The sequence below is a fragment of the Physcomitrium patens genome, chromosome 7, assembly GCF_059467195.1.
Source record: "Physcomitrium patens ecotype Gransden chromosome 7, ASM5946719v1, whole genome shotgun sequence".
NCBI lineage: Eukaryota > Viridiplantae > Streptophyta > Bryopsida > Funariales > Funariaceae > Physcomitrium > Physcomitrium patens.
The window spans coordinates 10,976,686-10,995,908 of NC_143416.1; the positions used below are offsets into that span (position 1 = coordinate 10,976,686).

Here is a 19,223-nt window from a genome sequence, read left to right on the forward strand (position 1 = left end):
CGGAGATTGGGACCATTTATTATCCAGAAGCAGATCAATCTTGTAGCGTATCATCTGGAGTTACTAGCTACTATGAAGGTACATCCTGTCTTTCATGTTTCTTTGTTGGAGCCTTATCGAGAATCGTCTTTTCCTGGAAGAGTACAATGTCCACCACCTAGCATAGAAATAGAGAACCACGAAGAATACGAGGTGGAAAAGGTCTTGGATTTACGGCAAAGACGGGGTAAATTAGAATACTTTGTGCATTGGAGCGGTTACGATATTAATGAACGAACATGGGAGTCGGCCGTAAATCTCGCAAATGTGCCACAAAAGGTACAGGAGTTTCATCGACGATATCCTGAGAAATCCAAGCCGGTTCGACGATAGCTTCTTACTGAAACTTGCTCATCCAGAAAACAGAAAAGAGGAGAGAGCACCACCAAAATCCATAGTTGATGTAGTCATTCTCTCCAAGATAGCGTAGAACTTTGTTAGTAGCCCAAGTTTGTTCTTATTGTTTTAGCCTTTGAATATGGATAGCCAAGATACAACACTTGTCATGTCATCTCAAGCAACTAGCTCACGAAGACGACCGCGAGATGAAGAACCGCTTGCACCACGACGACGTCGAAGGATTCCGAGCAACACATCGCTGGTGATTGTATTTGAGGTCGAGCCTACCTACAATGGTCAGCTAGAAGGAGTGTTTGCAGGACAATTTCACAATGAAGACACGGAGGTTCATGCTTGGTCAGAAGTTGAAGGCGTGGGCCACTACCGTTGGCTTCAAAGACCATTGAATCACTTGCCTCGTGAACAACAATTGGAGTTCATAGCAGAGGTTATGCGACAGATCTTCATTTTCTTGCGTTAGTATTGACTGACGATAACATTGCTTCTCGGAGACCTCGAAGCTAAAGGAGGAGGTGATGTTAGGGACATAGTCCTTAGACCTTTCTAGAGACAAGTTTCTAGAACCTTCTAGAAAGAAGTCTCTAAAAACTTCCAGAAGATTCCTTGAATATTTTCTTAGAATATTCTTTAAAGATTCTCTAAAGATTCTTTGAAGATTCCCTAAAGATTCTCTTAGAAGGCTCTAGAAGATTCTTAGAATATTCTAGTAGATTCTAAGAAGTTACTTGAGAAGCTTCCTAGCTCTTGGGTAGTTGCTCGAGAAGCTTCATAGTTCTTGGGAAGCTTCTTGATGTGCTTCCTTAGAACCATAGGCCAGTAGTATATATAGGAGTCGAGGCTGAAGAGTTCTTCAGTCTCGACAACACATCTCTTGGAGTTCTAGCTCACCTTTCTGGTGTTGTTCTTGTACTCATCTGTTTAATCTAGTTTTGCCACTTCTTCTTGAACTTCTTGTTAGATTTCAAGTCTGTATTTTGTGTCCGCGACACCATGTCTTACTATGGGCCTCTTAGCCAATATGAGACCTGAATTGGTCGGGCGACTCAATGTGGTTCCGATTACGGGGCTCCGATTCCATTTCAAGCTCTTTTGTCCTTTATGCCGTTCCGGGAACGTTCTTTCGGTAAAAGGATCTCTTAAAGGTAAAAACGAAGGAAAAAACTCTGACGGCGGGAGTCAATTTCGGATCCAAGACGGAAGATTGAAGAAATTCAGAGGCTAGGGTTTTGAGAGAGGGGAGAATTAGGGTTAAAGGGGAGGATAGGTTAAGAAATAGAAGGGGGGAGAATAAAGTTCTGAGAAGGATCGGAGAGCTAGCTTCATGCTTTGGAGAGGAGAAAAAAGACAGAGAATTGAGGTTTTTTTTCTTCATAGGGTTTTGAGAAGACTGAGGCAATCGTTGCTGAAGTCAGTGTTGTACTAGTGAATCGGAATTTTTAATGAAGTGGGTTTGATTATTCTTGACTGTTTTGTGAAATCAAAGTTACGTCTGTGATTGAAGAATTAAAAGGGTGTCTATGGGATTGAGTATGCGGAGTGAATAAAATTTTTTTTAGATTAATCTAACAAGACAGTCAGTGGATACAAGGTCGTGAGTATAAAGCGATATCGAAGATTAGCAGATTGGATTGTTCGAGGTTCTCTGTAACGTCTAGAGACATACCGGCTGGGGCAAAAAGGACTTCGACGAGCAGTCGAAGGACATCCGTGTAGATTTACGGTATATTCTTGGAATTGTTTATATTCTAATAGTCAAAAACTGATAGACTGCTTGAATATTAGTGAATCTCCATACTACCTTCTACAGCCAGACGCTCGGCGCATTCTCGAGCAAGAAAGCACGTAATACGATATCATCCGGCAGGTCAGCAAATGAAGGCTCTTGAGTCGAATCCGCTAGTTGTTGGTTCTCCATCTCTTGAGCATCACAACTAGAAAGAAGCTACGAACAAGGATTGAAAGTAGAATGTTATCTTACCTAAATATTGTTTCTTTTATAAAGAAGGTTTTCATCTTGATTTTGATGGATGTCGTTGATGAAAAGCCTCCATCGCCTTTGCTACATTTACAAGATTCTTTATTGGCTCCCATGTGCGTTCACTAATATCATATCCATGCCAATGGACAAGATATTCTAATTTATTTCGACATCCCCTTGAATCTAAGACTTCTTCTACTTCAAACTCTTCATTATTGTCCACTTCTATAGGAGGAGGTGGAGCTTGTCGTCTTCTTGGTATGTCCACTGTCTTGTATGGTTTAAGAAGAGACACGTGGAATACATGATGGATTTTCATTGACTCTGATAGATATAAATAATATGCAACTGGATTCATTTGTGTAGAAATAGAAAATGGTCCAAGTCTTTGATAGTCCAATTTGTCACAAAGACGAGTGGTCTTGATATTGCGACGAAGTAGCTATATCTTATCACCTAAGAGGAATGGTAGTTGTTCCTTTCGATAGACATCCACATTGATCTTTTGTTGTTCTTGAGCCTCTTTTAAGTACACCTTCATCATCACATGTAGCTTTGATAAATAAATCGCCAAATCTTTCGCAGCAAGATTATCAACTTTTGAAAAGTCAAAAGTATCAAGTCATGGATGATAACCATAATTAGCAAAGAAAGGTGTTTGTTTTGTAGAAGAATGTACCGTGTTATTGGAAGCAAACTCTGCCAATGGCAAAAGAGTTGTCCAATCATCTTGTTGGTAGTTAATGGTACATCTTAAATATTGCTCCAAAACTTGATTAATACGCTTTGTTTGTCCATTAGTTTGAGGATGGAATGCCGAAGATAGTTTTATATCCACTTTTAGAATCTTGAAAAGAGTCCGCCAAAATCTTGATACAAATTGAGTTCCCCTATCTGATATAATATCCTTGGGTAATCCATGATAGTGATAGATATTGTCAAAAAAGAGCTTAGCTATTTCTTCACTTGTGATAGATTTTGTACATGGTACAAAATGTGCCATCTTAGTAAAACAATCTACTATCACGAATATAGAGTCATAAGAACCTGAGATTGGAAGATCCATGATAAAGTCCATAGAAACAAAAGACCATGGTTGTTCTGGAATGGGTTTTGGCTGAAGAAGTCCAAAAGGTCGATGACGAGGAGTTTTTGATCTTGAGCAAACATCACATGATTGTACAAAATCTTTGACTACCTTCCACATTTGAGGCCACAAAAAATCTCTAGATATCAACTCCAAAGTCTTCTTATATCCAAAATGTCTTGTTGCTGGGAAGTCGTGACAAGCTTGAAGAATACGTAAATGTGCTTCTCCTTCTGGAATATATAAGCGTCCTTCGAAATAGAGTAGGTTGTTTTTGAATTCAAATTTAGAAGGATCATGAGATTTAGAAGAATTATTCTTAATATCATGAACAAGAGGGTCTGAAGACATACTTAACTAGACTTGCTTAAGAAAAGTTAAATTAATAGTCAATGTTGATTTTATTGCTCGAAGATGAAATTGCTCCGGCTTCAAGAGGACCATTCTTTGTTTCTCAAAAGATGCATTTCCTTCTTTTGGTGCAAGATAAGAACATCTAGATAAGGCATCAGACAAACCTTGTTGTTTTCTTGGTCGATAAGTGATGATGAACTTGAATCTTGATAAAGACATGCTCCAACGAGCTTGACGATGATTTAATATGCGTGCTGACATAAATTACTTGAGGTACTTATGATCCGTATATATGGTGACCGGATTGGAAGCGCCTTTTAGATAATGATGCCATTCTTGAAAAGAATCCACAATTACAAGAAGTTCTTTGTCATGGATCTCATAATTGATTTCTACTGTTGAGAATTTTCTTGAATGAAAAGCTACTGGATGAAGTTTGTCATCTGTTCCCATTTTTGAAAAAATTGCACCCAAAGCAAAGTCTAATGCATCTGTTTCTATAAAGAATGCTTTGGAAAAATCAACATGATACAAGATTGGTGCAGAAACAAACGATGTCTTCAAAGATTCAAAAACAACTTCCGCTTTTTGTTTCCATTGGAGTTTGTCTTTACAAGTCAAATGTGTAAGTGGAGCTACAACTCGAGAGAAGTCCTTGATGAAGATCCGATAGTAGTTGGCAAATCTCAAAAAGCATTGGACATCTCTTACCATTTTTGGGATCTTCCAATCTATAATAGTTTGAACTTTCTTAGGATCCATCATAAGTCCATCATTTGAAATGATATAATCTAAGAAATCGACTTGAGTAGTGTGGAATATACACTTTTCTATCTTGGCATAGAGTCTTGCATCTCTTAATTTTTGTAACACACAACGAACATGAAGTTCATGTTCTTCTGGATTCTTAGAATAGATCAAGATGTCGTCTAGTTAACAGACCACAAAATCATCCAAAAACTCTCAAAAAATATCATTCATTAGATGTTGAAAAGCTGCTGGTGCATTTGTAAGTCCAAAAGGCATGACGTTGTATTCAAAATGTCCATACCTTGTTCGAAATGCAATCTTCCATTCATCTCCTTCTTTGATGCTTATTAAATTGTATGCTCCCCATAGATCTATTTTTGTATAGATCTTAGCTTGATTCAACTAATCAAGAAGTCCAGATATCAAAGGTAGCGGATACATATTTGTGATAGTGATTTTGTTGAATCTTCGATAATCAACACACATCCGCAATAATCCATCTTTTTTCTTCACAGATAGAATTGGAGCTCATGCCAAAGATTTAGAATGGCGTATGAAATTCTTGGCTAGATTTTCTTCAATATACTCCTTGAGTTCGGTCAACTCATTTTGTGATAAACTATAGATTGGTCCAAATGGCGGTTGTGCTCCTTCTTGAAGGTCAATTGAGCAATCATAGGGATGATGTTTCGGGAGTGTATCCACATTCTTTTTTTTGAATACATCTTGAAATTCTTGATATTGGCTTGGAATGCCACTTGAAGTCTTTCCACCAGTAGAAACACATGTGGCATAAATAATATATGGTGATTCTTTCACAGCAGCATGGAAGAAAGCTTTTGTACCTATAAATACAGGTTTAATTGAACTGGACTTATGACTCTCTACTTGATTAACTACACTGTTACTTATACTTTTAGAGAAAGTAAGAGTTCGAGAAATCCAATGTATTTGAGAGTTGTATTTTTCTAACCACGATAAACCTAAAATGACTGGATTAGAGGGAGATCTAATGATATTAAATACTACAAAGCTATTATGACCATTGATTATTACTTCTATAGGAAGGATTTTGTGAGTAATATCTCTAGAAGACAATGGACGACCATCTATGACTTCTACATAAACATGTTTAGTTTTCTTTGCTAAAGATATGCTATGTCTTTTAGTAAATTCTTCATCTAAGAAACACGTCGAGGCTCTTGAATCTAACAAGGGAGAGGCTTTATAATATTTATGTCCTAAAAGAACATTTAATGTAAAACAAGGAGAGGGCTTTAAGGAGAGAATAGGGCCTTTACTAGATGTTGTGCAAAATTCCAGCCGCACGGTCCCTATTGTAGTTGGACAAACTCGTTTTCCGACATATTGTCTTCTTTCACAGCCATACTCCTCATTTAATGATTGTAAAGGTTTCTTTGGATAATGTTGAGCAATATGCTTTGGTTCTCCACAATATAAATATAATCCTTCTTGACGATGACGAGTCTTTGCTTGCTCAATAAGAGATTTGAAATGTACTGCATCAATTTACATATCCTCTATTTCTGAATGTATGTGTTGAAGAGGTATTGGTGCTGCCATTGAATTATAGTAACGTTGACGTCCACTTGTATGGTTCTCAGATTGAAATTCAAAAAGGCGATTGTCACACTTCATAGTAAAGTCAATTGCTTGACTCAATATTTGAAGATCATGTAAGTTGAGAATTAATTTTTTTACCTCATATTGTAATCCATAGAAAAATTGGCTAATAAGTGCAGCATCATCTCACTTGATATCAGTTGCAAGTTATCAAAATTGTGAAGCATACAACATTATTGATCTATTTTCTAGTCATAAAATACGGATCTTATTGGTTGCAACACAAATTGCATCATGTTCTTCATACATGGATCGAAACTCCGCCAAAAAAGCCTCTAGATTATCCAATATTGGATCTCGTCATTCAAGAAAAGATGAAAACCACGATAGTGCTGAATCTGAAAGAAGCATACCAATGAATCTAACTTGTGATCCTGGAGTTGGATAGCTTTGGGGTTGAAGTTCAATCACAAGTTGCACTTGATTAATAAATCCTCAAAATTTAGAAACCATCAAACTTCTCGGGTAGGATAATTCTTGGTTCTCTAACACTGGAAGGGCATTCCACCATAGGAAAAAAGATATGATTTGGTGCAGATGTTGAAGCAGCTCCAACCATTTCTATATCTTCATTTCTTACCAATCTTGTTGTTTCTTATAGTGGTAAATTGAGTTGATGCATCGCAAGCATTAACTCTCTCAATTGTTCTTACTTTTGTGCCATTGCTCTCTTCATTTCAATAAGTTCTGCCATGATAACACTTAGAAAAGAAAAGATGTCTAATATTGCTGAAGACAAATAGAAGAGAGGACTTGAGAACAAAGAAAATACTAAGGATAATATTTGTTTAGAAGAGGGTAATCCGTAAATTCTAATATGCTTATATCTTATCAAAAAAAAGGGGTAATCTACTTTTAATCAATATTAGACAAAGCTCTCATATTGTAGATGTACTTTTATCAATCTATCAAGGACAAGAAGTCGATGAAAAAGCAATTCAGACAAGTGAGCCTTCACTCAAAGAAAGGTAACAAAATATAAATAAACAAGTATGTATATTGAAAGAGAAAGTGGAATGGCTATTGCCAAAAGACAAGAAAACTAGAGACCCTTGAAACTAGACTGGAAGCAAGAAAGGAGTTGACAAGAGTGAAGAAGGCTTCACTCTTGTCTCTATATATATTATCTAACTAGGGGCTATGTGGCGATGTCCTATAGGACCTCTAATATGTGTTGACTTTGTAGGACACATGCCTTGACTTACAAGGCAAGTTTTTCTATGTGTGGGCCACATAGTTAGCTTGATCTTCAAGCTAACAACATGTGTGGTACATGGCCAACTTATTGACCACGCTTCTAATCCAAAAAGTCAATTAAAGACACCTATGAAGTCATAGCAGCATCTATGAAGCTTTTAGGAAGCTTCCATATTAAATATTATAGAATTAACTTCCTTTTATCTACTTTTACTTACTTCCACCTATTTGTATATGTAATTTCTAGCTTACATGAGTATGTCCGTGATACTATGTGGTATATATATAAAAAAATTACCTTACAAATTAAGATATGTGTCTTGCAAAGTTAACACATTTTGGAGGTCCTATAGGATATTGCCACGTAGTTGTTAGTTAAGAATATATATATATATATATATATATATATATAGAGAGAGAGAGAGAGAGAGAGAGAGAGAGAGAGGCAAGAATGAAGCCTTTTTCACTCTTGTCAATGCCTTTTTATTCCTTAGTTTTGTTTCAAGACTTTCTAATCTTCTTGTCTTTAGAAATGGCCAATTTAGTTTAATACTATACCATCTTTAAGTAATTTTTCAATCTTTTTGAGTGATATAAGAGTGTATTGAGGTTATCTTTCCTTGAGATTCATATCCTTGATATTTATAGGTATTTTAGTAAAAGGAGGTTTAGATTTGAGATCAAAGTTAGAAGTTGGATTCATCTTAGTACAAGAAAAAAATTAATCTAAAATTTTTATTTAGCCTTTGAGCTACTTTTTATATTTGAATTCATTTGAGCAAAATTATGCTTCTTACAACTCACTTGTAATTAAGGATCATTTTTTCTCTTAAGGAGGCTCACTCTCTTGATATGAATATAATACTCAATATTTTTGTTTCTATAAAGAATACAATTTATGTCCATGTTTAAGTAATAAGAAGCTAGAAAAAACTACAATACGTTATTTGATGTTGTCTTAATAATGACAACATCATCTCTCAGCAAATGTTTGAAGAGCAATATGGTTCTAATATGAACCTAGGATTGCTAGTTATAATAGGTATACATTAATTTTAAAAGAAATTTGTAGTTACTTACATAAAAATAATATGCATAATATCAATAGCATCCATAATATAATATATGTTTTTTTTAAATAATATATTATAATAAAATATAATAATATTAATAAAAATATAATATATGTGATAAAAATTAAATTATTCAACATTATATGTATGAAACAAAGAGCTATTTTAAAACAATATTTTTATATATTTTGTATGTATTGTGAACTCCATAGAATTAAAATGATTGTATTTTTGGTTTCAAAGATCATTGAAACTGGTCATTTGAATCACAATGAAAAATTCATGATGTATAAATTCTAAATGATTTTTTTTTTCTAGAATAAATCAAAAAGTCACATTTGTATAAAATCTTGCAAATATCCTTCACTTTTGTACTCTAAGAAACTCCATTTATAACACTACATATGCTTTATAATAGTTACAATAATTATAATCATTCAATTTAGCTAAAATTATAAGTGACTAATTATAGATATAATAGATAGAATTATTTATAAATATTTAAAATAGATCAATTCACTAATAAACATAGTTTCCAATTGCTATCTTCATCCATTTATCCATGTGATTAGCAAGCATATTAACGTTTACTACAAGTTTAGTAGAAAACACAATTTTATGGCTTTAATGTTTAATAAACCAAATTTTCTCTCATTAAATGCAAATTATTTGTCAAAGATCAAAATCCCATCTATTCTCTTACTTTAATGTCCACACTTTTGTATACAATTCAATCCACTATTTGTATAATAATTTGGACAAGAATTCCAAATTATCAAATGTATCATTGTAAAATGATATCAAATAATTTGTATTACATTCATAGTTAAATACTTCTAATAATTGTTTGATTTTTTTTTAAATGTACCCAAGTTTTTATGAGAGCATTTTATAATTAATGCTAAATTTTTAGATTAGGATATTGAATTAATATGTGATTACAATAAAAAGATACAGATAAGAAGTTTTTTTTTTTTAATTTATTTTATAGAGAAGTGACATTGTATGAGAGAATTTTAACAAATTTAAGAGAGACCCAAGGCTCTCAAATAAGAAATTATTGACACATGTTTAACTATTTTTTTCAAAATTGTTCCAAAAAGGTAAGTTTAAAAGTTATTTAGGATTGTGGTTCAAAGGTCGCTTCCATCTCTTCTTTATCAAGCCACCAATCAGCAAACAAAGAATTGTTGAATTGGCAGGATGGAAGGTAGAGAAAAATTAAAAATTAAAACAAAATATATATTTTTTACTTGCAAGCTTCTCTTCATGTTTAGTTCTAAAAAATAAAGACTAAAAAATATATATTAATCATATTCCTTCTTTAGCTAATCATATTCCTCGGTAACTATTCATGCAAAAATCTTAATTTTTCATAAATATATATATATGTATGTATGTATGTAAGTATGTATGTATGTATATATATGTGTGTATGTATGTATATATATGTATGTATGTGTATATATATATATGTATGTATGTATGTGTATATATATATATGTATGTATATGTATGTATGTATGTATGTATGTATGTATGTATATGTGTATGTATGTATATATGTATGTATGTATGTATATATATATATATTATTTTTATTCCACCATTAAAAATTAATTTCACAAATACAACACATTAAAATTAGACATGCCCAACTATAACAAAATTATTTGTATTCATATGTAAATATAAAATATGAACCTCATTTTGAATAGTAATCCATCAACATTTAACATCACACTGATTTTTAATCATAAATTTCAATTTCAGTTTTCAAAGAATTTAAAAAATTAAAAATTAATTATCATGTATCTAATAAAAAATAAAAAACCACAAAAAATATTGTCTTTCATTCATATATATATATATATATATATGTGTGTGTGTGTGTGTGTGTGTGTATGTATACATACATCTATGAGTATGTTAAATAGATCCAAGTTTTTACTAAATCAATCCACCCATCATAAAAATAAACTTTTAGATTCATTTTTCTACTATTGTATGTGCAACCACATTCATCACGTTCAACCACATTCCCACATCAGACACGGTGGTTGCTGCAGAAAACGAATCTCTGGAATGATTGCTTGTGGCACAGGCACACTTGTAGGACCGTTGCGTTCATGTGTAGGTGAAGTGATCGATGTTGCGAGTTGTTATCAAAAGCTCTGGGAAGCAGAAGGAGAAGAACGTTTGGACATGGTTTTTGTGGCAATTTTGTGTGTAAAAGGCAAGTACGCTTGAGGAGACGCTGTGTGAGAGAGCACTCATGCCCTTCTCGGATGTTTGCAAACATAGAGCTGAACTATCTCTCCTCGCACTCACATCGAAGTTCTTTGATCGTTTCGAAGCCTTGAGGTATGTTTGAGTACTGCACTCCACCACACAATGCACATCGTTTAATTCAAGACATTGAAGCCAACTAGAAACAACGTTTTTATTCAACCGTGAGCCAGAATGCAGAGAGGCAGCTGCCGACTCTCTTAAACAGTTATTTATTTATTTATGTATTTATTTATTTATTTATTCTATCGCTGCCAAAGCAGATAATAACTCGGAAGTTTTGTGCCGCAAGAGCCTCCACTATCGCGTGTAGAGATGCTCCAGACATGGTCGCGGTAATGGCTGATCAGACTCGCAAAAACCCCACGAGAGTGATAGGAAAGTTTGCGATAGCAAGACGAAGGGTTCTCACGCAACGAGACAAGCGATGAGTTGCTCATCGGGTTGTATCCAGACGGTAAGCTCTAGGTTGTAAGGATTGCAACAACTAACTTAGCTGTCAGAGGAAGATGAGCTGCAGCAATGCCACAAGAGAGAGAAGGGACCAGGTTGCGAGAAGCCCAGGTCGGATCGATCCAGTGGTGGGGCCATGACACATTGTAAGGCAATAGTGTGGTCACACAAGGACAGGCTTTTCCCACGGCGTGGGGCCATGTCGACACTGCGATTGTTCTCGAAACAATTGTCAAAAATAGACCAGGGAAGCGTATCGCGTGACCTTACTGACCAAGCTCCCTCATCGCCATCGCTACTCCAGCCTTGACACGCTGCCCCTCCCGACTTCCTGGCGCCTATGGAGCCCAATCCCGCCTCCCTTTAGACCAGCTCCTCACACATCATGTCTTAAAAAAGCCACACCGCTAATTTTCTCCGCTTCTACTATTACCGAACAAATGATTCCGAGTCACCGAAGCTGCAAATCGAGGGTATTTCAGTTAAGATTGCACAGTACCAGTGTGTGAGACGCTCTCCAGAACTGGGCATCCTTTTTTTTATTTTTCATTATTTTTCATTTTTGTTATCTCTTGGGATGGTCCCCACATTGCAGGACTAATTGAAAAACTGTTTCCTGGTTTTTCTTTTCAAGTTGGGAAAAAGTGGCCAACAATTCATGTGGGGCTTCAAAAAGGACTGGAAATACTGAATCCGCCGGTGGGGCAGGAATGATGAGCGTAACTCCATGAGTGGGTTTGCCATACCTAATGTTTGTGACTTTTCCCAGCGCCAGCTAGAAGTACTCGAAGAAGCAAAATCCTTTTTTATAACCCGTTCGGGGCGTAGGATCTTCGATCGATGGGTGCCTTTTAGATTCACTGAAGATTCCGTTCATGCGTAGGCTAATTTCGTTGCCGTCGAACCGTAAAATTCGAAGCAAGGGAAGGGAGGGAGGGAGTTAAGATGGGTCGTTAGCCATCTGACAGCGCCTGGTCAACTGATGAATTTGGCGATGGTTGCATTGTGTGGACATGCTGGGTGGTGCGTCGTAATCGGACATGCTCACTCTGTTTCTAACCCAAATTTTTTATTTTCACTCAACATTTCCGCTAAGCCGGAAAAATCGAGAATCGGAGATCGTCGAGCTGTATTTCTTGGTATGTGGGAAACCTCGCATCTTACGATGTATTCAGATTTACGGGAGTTCCTGATGTGCGAAGTTTTAACTTTTTGTAAGCTGCCCAATTCCCCACAGGCCGGCAAGCAACTGATTGACCATCTAGTGGAGGGGGGATCTGCTCAATTGTCGCCCTCAATTCGTTGAGGTGTGGGCATCCTCGGAGGAGTTCAAATCCTCGTGGTTTGTGTGTGTGTGTGGTTGAATAGTCGCTGCATAGAAGCAAAAAGGAACCAGGGAAACGGACCGGAATTCGAAGGAATTTGAGCCTTGTGACTTGAGAGGTCAGTCCTCTCACAGTCGCAACTCAGTTTCATGTGCAGGACTTCTCTTTGTTTTTTCTTTTCGTTGTGGCAACTCTTTGTCAACGAAACGTCGGGAACTGTTGAGAATCCTTCGAGGATTTTGCTAGGCTCAGACCTCCGTAGTGTTTGAAGATAGCGGTAGAAATTGGTGAATTAGCAGAACAGAATTAGGAAATAGTGCTGCGATTCCAGGTGCTTCATGCCGGGATGGTCGTCCTGGGACTCTTTCGAGAGGCTGCGCGCACAATGACTCATTCAAACACGCCATCGCGCAAGCATCGTTCTTAAGTTAGTTCACATGTCTATTTTTCATTTTTTTGTACAGGCCAAATTGAAGCGCATCTTGAGAAATTCGCAGAGTTGTGTATTAATCAGTAGGACCGCTGTTACAGCAGAAGGCTCGGGGTCGTTGTGAGGGGATGGGGACCATAACGATGGCGAATTCGGCAGCCGCTGCATTGCTGAGCCTGCAGATGATGGACACCAAAAGCAGGGGCAGGGGACTCAAACGCCGCGGCTTCCTCGCCGACGAAGACCAGGCAAGGGCGCGGTTGAGCAATCCGCCCGCTGCGGCGACGAAAGTCGAGGAGAAATTGTGCCACTGCGACGTGTTGCCGGAGGATGTCCTCGCGCAGTGCCTCTCCCACCTCGACTCCTTCCAAGACATGGCATCGTAAGTCCCGCTCCCCTTCTCATTCTCATCATCCCGCAAACGTCATGGTCGTCTCAGCGGTTGAATTCCTTAACGTCGAGCTAGGAATTCCACACTCGTGATCCTGAGTGCTCACCTGCAAAATCGAAACCCAGGTGCCTCCGTAGCTGCAGCGAAAAACAAATTGTGCTGTTCTCATCGTGTCCATGTGTACAAAATTTTGTCATGTTTTTCAGCATCCGTTAATACAGCGGATCGTGAGTGTCGCTTTCCGCAGGGTGAGCAGAGCTTGCAAGCGCTGGAGAGAAGGAATCCAACAATCCTTGGCGTGTCAAACCAAGCTCAGCTTTGCAGGGTGGCGTCCCGACGACGGCGCGATCTCACGCCTGGTGAAGGGAGCTGGCAGCCTCAAGGAGCTTAACATGTAAGGCCCGCTACACCCTCATCGTCGTCTCAACGCTCACCACCAAAGGTTTTATCCAATTCACCGTGAAGTGATTGGAAATCTTAACGAAGCGGTCGCAATCTGCGCTACAGTGGTCACGAAACACCATGTTTCACTCCGAATTTGTGTATATAACCTCTGTTTTTTTTGGTTTTTCTTTTTCCCAATCTTCTTCCTCAAGGAATTCGTTTGCACTGAGTTTGATTTTCTCGAGGACATTGGTAAGTGTTGCAGTTCGAATGGGCGGTGGGGTTGCCGAATCACGGACGTAGGGCTGATCCAAGTTTCAATAGCGAAGTGCTGCCCCAACCTGGCCTCGATCTCTCTGTGGGGAGTGACAGCCATCACCGACGAGGGCGTCGTTCAATTGGTACCGACACAATGCACACTCAATGCATCTCTCTCTCTCTCTCTCTCGCTCTCGCGTCCCAATTCGTTTCCTCTAATCTCAACTATGATTAGCAGCATGCGATTGAATGAAGCGTTACCATCTAATCCTTGCATCGATTCTTCACGTCACCACCAACTCCACACTGAGAATCATCACAGACTCGATATATGTTAAGGCACATGCTCATCCTGCAGGTGAGAAGGGCAGCGTCGCTGGAGCATTTCAACGTGGGCGGTACTTTCATCACCGACGTCTCTGTTTTGGCCTTAGCATCCCATTGCAAACTTCTCAAGGTTCGTCACAAATCACCCCTCTGCGATGAGTTGTTCACCATCTTCCAGCTTGCATTTCTAGGCATTTGATGTTGGTCTTTGTGATGGGAATTATGCGGTTAAGACTGATCGAATTGCTCATCACTCTTTACTGTTTGCAGAGCATCAATCTCTGGTGCTGCCGCCACGTTACGGAGACAGGATTGCTGGCGGTAGTCAAAGGATGCCAAAAGCTGGAATCCATTAACGTTTGGGGCATGAGCATCTCGCCCTCGTGTCGGCGTCGACTCAAACTCCTCAACCCCAAGCTCCACCTCAAGCCTGCCGCCGCCAACCACTCCAGTTAAGATTTCCTCTCTTTCGGGGACGCTGTAACCGACCACTCTGCAGTTGGAAACTTTGATCTCGGTTCGTGTGAGCTCAGGGACGAGGTGATTGTGTAATCTTGTGTAAATATTGAAGTAAGGAAGTCGTGGCATTGTTGGGTTAGTGTGATTCGAGCTGTGCAGTGGAGAACCAAAACCCAGTGTAATCAGGGCAAGGTATGTGATTATCAGGAGTGAGGAAGAACCGCAGTGAAAATAAGAATTCACGAAAAGAATTAAAAAAAAAAAAAAAAAAAAAATGAAATGAAATGAAATAAATAAAAAAACTCTGTTTCATTCTTCAAAATCAGGGCTGTTTCTATGTCAAGTAAATGGGAGGTTTACTTTCTGGAGGCTTGGATTAGCGTGCAATCACAGCAATGGCGTATGTCTCTCGTTGGATACACACAACAACAACAACAACAACAAAGCTCTGCATTCAGCCTCACAATCGAACCCCGTTTCTCAACAACTCGCATTCACCGAACGCTCAATATTCACTTCAAGCATACAAACCCAAGTACAAACTCCGGCACAATACAGGATAACGAGATCATGCCAGACTGTGCACCACAAACTGCTAGCTACATTCTCACCACACCTCCTACGAAATACTGCAATCAATCCCCTAAACAATACACGTATGAATAACCCGTAACGGAGACGGCAGACAGTCGTTGATACACAGTCGGTAGACTTGATGAAGCACACCAAAGCAAACAACCAACGACCCACAAAACTACCATTAATGCAAACCAAAACAATGTATCTATATATATAGATATTGTGTTTTTTTACTGAGACAACAAAAGGTCTCTAGAGTTACGCAAAACCCACAGCTCCATTACAGGGAGTGAATAATCCATTCAACGCTGATAATCCGAGCCATGAGTGATCGATCACCGCGGCGGTGAGGATCACTGCAACCGTCTTCATCTAACGGACCAAATACACATACACACACACACACACTCACACTCACAGAGAGTAACTGACTCCCATGAGTAAAGATTAAATATATCCCTTTAAGGCTACAGCAGAGAGGGCGTGGTTGCAGTGAATAGAGTTAAATTCCATCAGTGATTAGAGTTAAACAAAGTGCAGGAAAATGATGTAGATATCTATCTGTTGAGGTTTAGCGGGTAAGTACAAATGGGAGTTAATAAATTCCGGGACTGGGAATGTGTGTGAGTGTGAGTGTGTGCGTTTGTATGGCCTCGTAGTACTTTTATTTTTTATTTTTTTCTTTTGTACACCGGCAACAGAATTCCACTACCGTCACCGTAATTGGGGCACCGTATGTGGAAATCATCACAAAGTGGGGGTTCACTAGATCGGCAAAATCAGAGCTTTGATCAGTTGCAAACGAGTGCTCTCTTTACTACCCAGTTTGCCCTTTCGAGTCTGTTTTTTATTTTTTGTTTTATTAGTTTTATTAGTGTTTATTATTATTTTTATTAATGGATCGTGTTTTGTTTTATTGTCCCCATTTAACTCCACTCCCTTGCCTGCTTTTTTGTGTTACTGTTTCTCTGTTTTGTGACACTATTTTCTTACTCTTACTGTGTGTTTTAAAAACAGAGATTTAAAATTTAATAACTAAAAATTGAACAGGCTAAATTTTTTTTTGTAATTAGATTAAAACTTTTAAATTTAGAATATTTGGAATTATCTATATATACACATTGATTTATTTATATCTTGGTGGATTCAACGAAATTACCATATGTTAAACTAGAATATTCTGATGTTATCTACAATAAGAAGAAACACATAAGGTTATGAATCATTTCGTTTATTTTTCCATAACAAATATACATTTTAAACCAACTTTAAAATTCCATAATACAGACAAGACCTTCTCTTTTATTAAAAATGATTATCCCTTACACTTTTACAAAGCTTTTATCTTTAAAAAAGTTTTGTATTTGTCTTTGTATATTTTAATTTTATTATAATTTGTTTTTATTATGTATTCTGCACAGATGTTTTTGTTAAAATAGGTATGAAGATACTTATCATAGATTAAAAAAGATATACGTTATCATTAAGACCCACCATTGAATTTATTACCAATAAAAAACACCATTGGGTAGAATTATCATTGAGATTATTAAAATGCTCTAACTGTTCTAACAGTTTAAAGAAGTAAAAACAGTAAAAAATTTAGAACGTACAATACTTACCAATAGCTGGTAAACTGTAATATTAATGAAAATATTATATATCATAGCATTAAATTTTTTCGTATTAGATTTTTATGTAATAATTTATAAGGAAAGGGAAATATTTTTTAAAGATAACATCTTTACAATACTCTTAAGCAATTGGTGTACCACTTTCTGAAAGATGTTGAATTTTAATATTATGATTTACTCTATAAATAAATAACTTATATATATATATATATCAAACAACTAAAACCATTCTATGATGATTTTTTCATAAAAAAAATTAAATAACTCTTATAAAAAAATCACATATTACAATGACTCTTTTATTTTTCATTTGAATCAATTCTCAACTGACTAATTTAATTGTATGCTTTTATTAATTTATACAACCTTAAAATTACTTTAAAATGTATTGAATTGAGTTTTTAAATTAATGAATTTCAAAATTTTATCAATGCACAAGCAATAATTTTATAAATTATATTATATTAATTTTAATTTCCTATTTGTTATGAAAAAAAATTAAAAAGAAAAAATATCAAAAATTTCCTGTTATAATTTTTTGAGATATAAAAGGCATTAAGACACATTGAAATCAACTTTTGCATTCAAACAACAATAATTATTTTTACTAGAGTACCACAAATTATAAATTGTATTATTACAAAGCAATAAAAAAACACTTATTTTTTTAATATGAAAAAAACATATGACCTTAACTATTTTTTATTAAATATTCATGCAAATCATTTAAATTAAGAGAATAAATTAGTTTTTAATTGGTTTTATTTTTAAATAATACGATAAAAATTACCATGATGTTATTTATACTTACATATATATATATATATATATATATATATATATAATAGTAAGTGCCAATTATGTAAAAGTTTTAACATAACTTAGAATTATTATTCAACTTAAATAGTGATGTTTGGTTTTATATGCATATATAAATTCTTTATTTTTATTAAATAACTGATGTTAAATTTTTTATTTAATTTTTTACTAATAATTATTATAGATAATAATAAAAAATAATTAATTTCTTACCAAATTTATAAAAAAATTAATATTTTGAAATCTTTTGGGTATAATGAAAATAAAATCATATACAGTATTTAAACATCAATAAGTTTTAGAAATATTATAGAATCATATTCAAACAACCTTTAATATTTTTTAAGTTAGTTTTTTAAAACTACTTGCAATCTTTTAGGGAGAAAAGTTTTAAGTTCATAATAGGATGGCTTTAATGACAAGTAATATTTAACATGTAAACTATTCAACTATATATATATATATATATATATATATATATATGATAATAATGAGAATGCCAATAATATTTCAAAATTATATAATAATACTTTCGTTGACATTTTAAATTATCAAAAACAAAAGCATGATATTGAAAATTAGTCACTGTTTAAAATCCAACTTTGTAAAAGTATACAAAGTAATAAGTATAAAAAAAGAAAAGATTCAGAATTCAAGGTATACTTCTTAAGTTATAATAACTTGTTTCTTTGGTTTTATATTTAAAATTAGAAAATAATAAGATAATTATATAATAATATATGCATATGTCAAGTTTTAAATATAACTCTAATTATAAGAGTTCAAAATATTTACATTATAAGAAAACAAATTCTTTTCAAGTAAAACAATTATTAGTTAGAATACAAATTGTTTTGTTATTTATTGTTTGCCCAGTATGTTTGTGTAGGTAGATTCAAATTTGGATTCAATACACACCAATCTAAGTCATACATTATGTTGTTAGACTCAAAAAATATCTTTAATAGTTTTATGTGACAAATATTTAATATATTAACAAATGCAACAGCTAATCTCATTCTTAAACACCAATTACGTAACATGAATAATGAGTTTTAAAGAATTTTTTCAACATTAATAGATAGCACCTATAGATTTAAAATAACAGTTACATTGATGATGCAAAGAAGAATCTTAAAACAAACGAAGGTCTTGTCTGCAATTACATCATTTTAATTTTTATTTATTATTAAAATTTGTTCGTTATGATGTGGTATAATGTCAGTAGTATGTGACCATGTGGCTTGTATTTCAACACTCCTATGATTATCCACAAACATATTTAAGTAGTGAATAACTTTTAATCAAATATGTGAACATGGAATGATTTTCAAACAATATTGCAATGTGGTTCAATCACTATTTTGAAATGCTTTTAGCGCTTTGTTGATCC

At 35.4% G+C, this 19,223-nt stretch overlaps 1 protein-coding gene across 7 annotated transcripts; it reads left to right on the forward strand.

Moving 5' to 3' along the window:
• The first annotated feature begins 12,199 nt into the window (after positions 1-12,199).
• On the forward strand, positions 12,200-15,120 carry LOC112284356 (F-box protein At5g67140). Of its 7 annotated transcripts, XM_090251974.1 has the most exons (7): positions 12,209-12,363; positions 12,462-12,667; positions 13,084-13,361; positions 13,618-13,764; positions 14,020-14,155; positions 14,371-14,469; positions 14,610-15,120. In XM_090251974.1, exons 3-7 carry the CDS (start codon positions 13,108-13,110, stop codon positions 14,793-14,795), a joined length of 822 nt encoding a protein of 273 aa, XP_090108100.1. In that variant the 5' UTR covers positions 12,209-12,363; positions 12,462-12,667; positions 13,084-13,107; the 3' UTR covers positions 14,796-15,120. The 7 variants fall into 7 exon arrangements, with proteins under 7 accessions (XP_073391189.1, XP_090108100.1, XP_024379850.1 ...); XM_073535088.2 differs by lacking the exon at positions 12,462-12,667 and having other exon boundaries at positions 12,200-12,363; XM_024524082.3 differs by lacking the exon at positions 12,209-12,363 and having other exon boundaries at positions 12,386-12,667; positions 13,014-13,361.
• Positions 15,121-19,223: the final 4,103 nt, after the last annotated feature.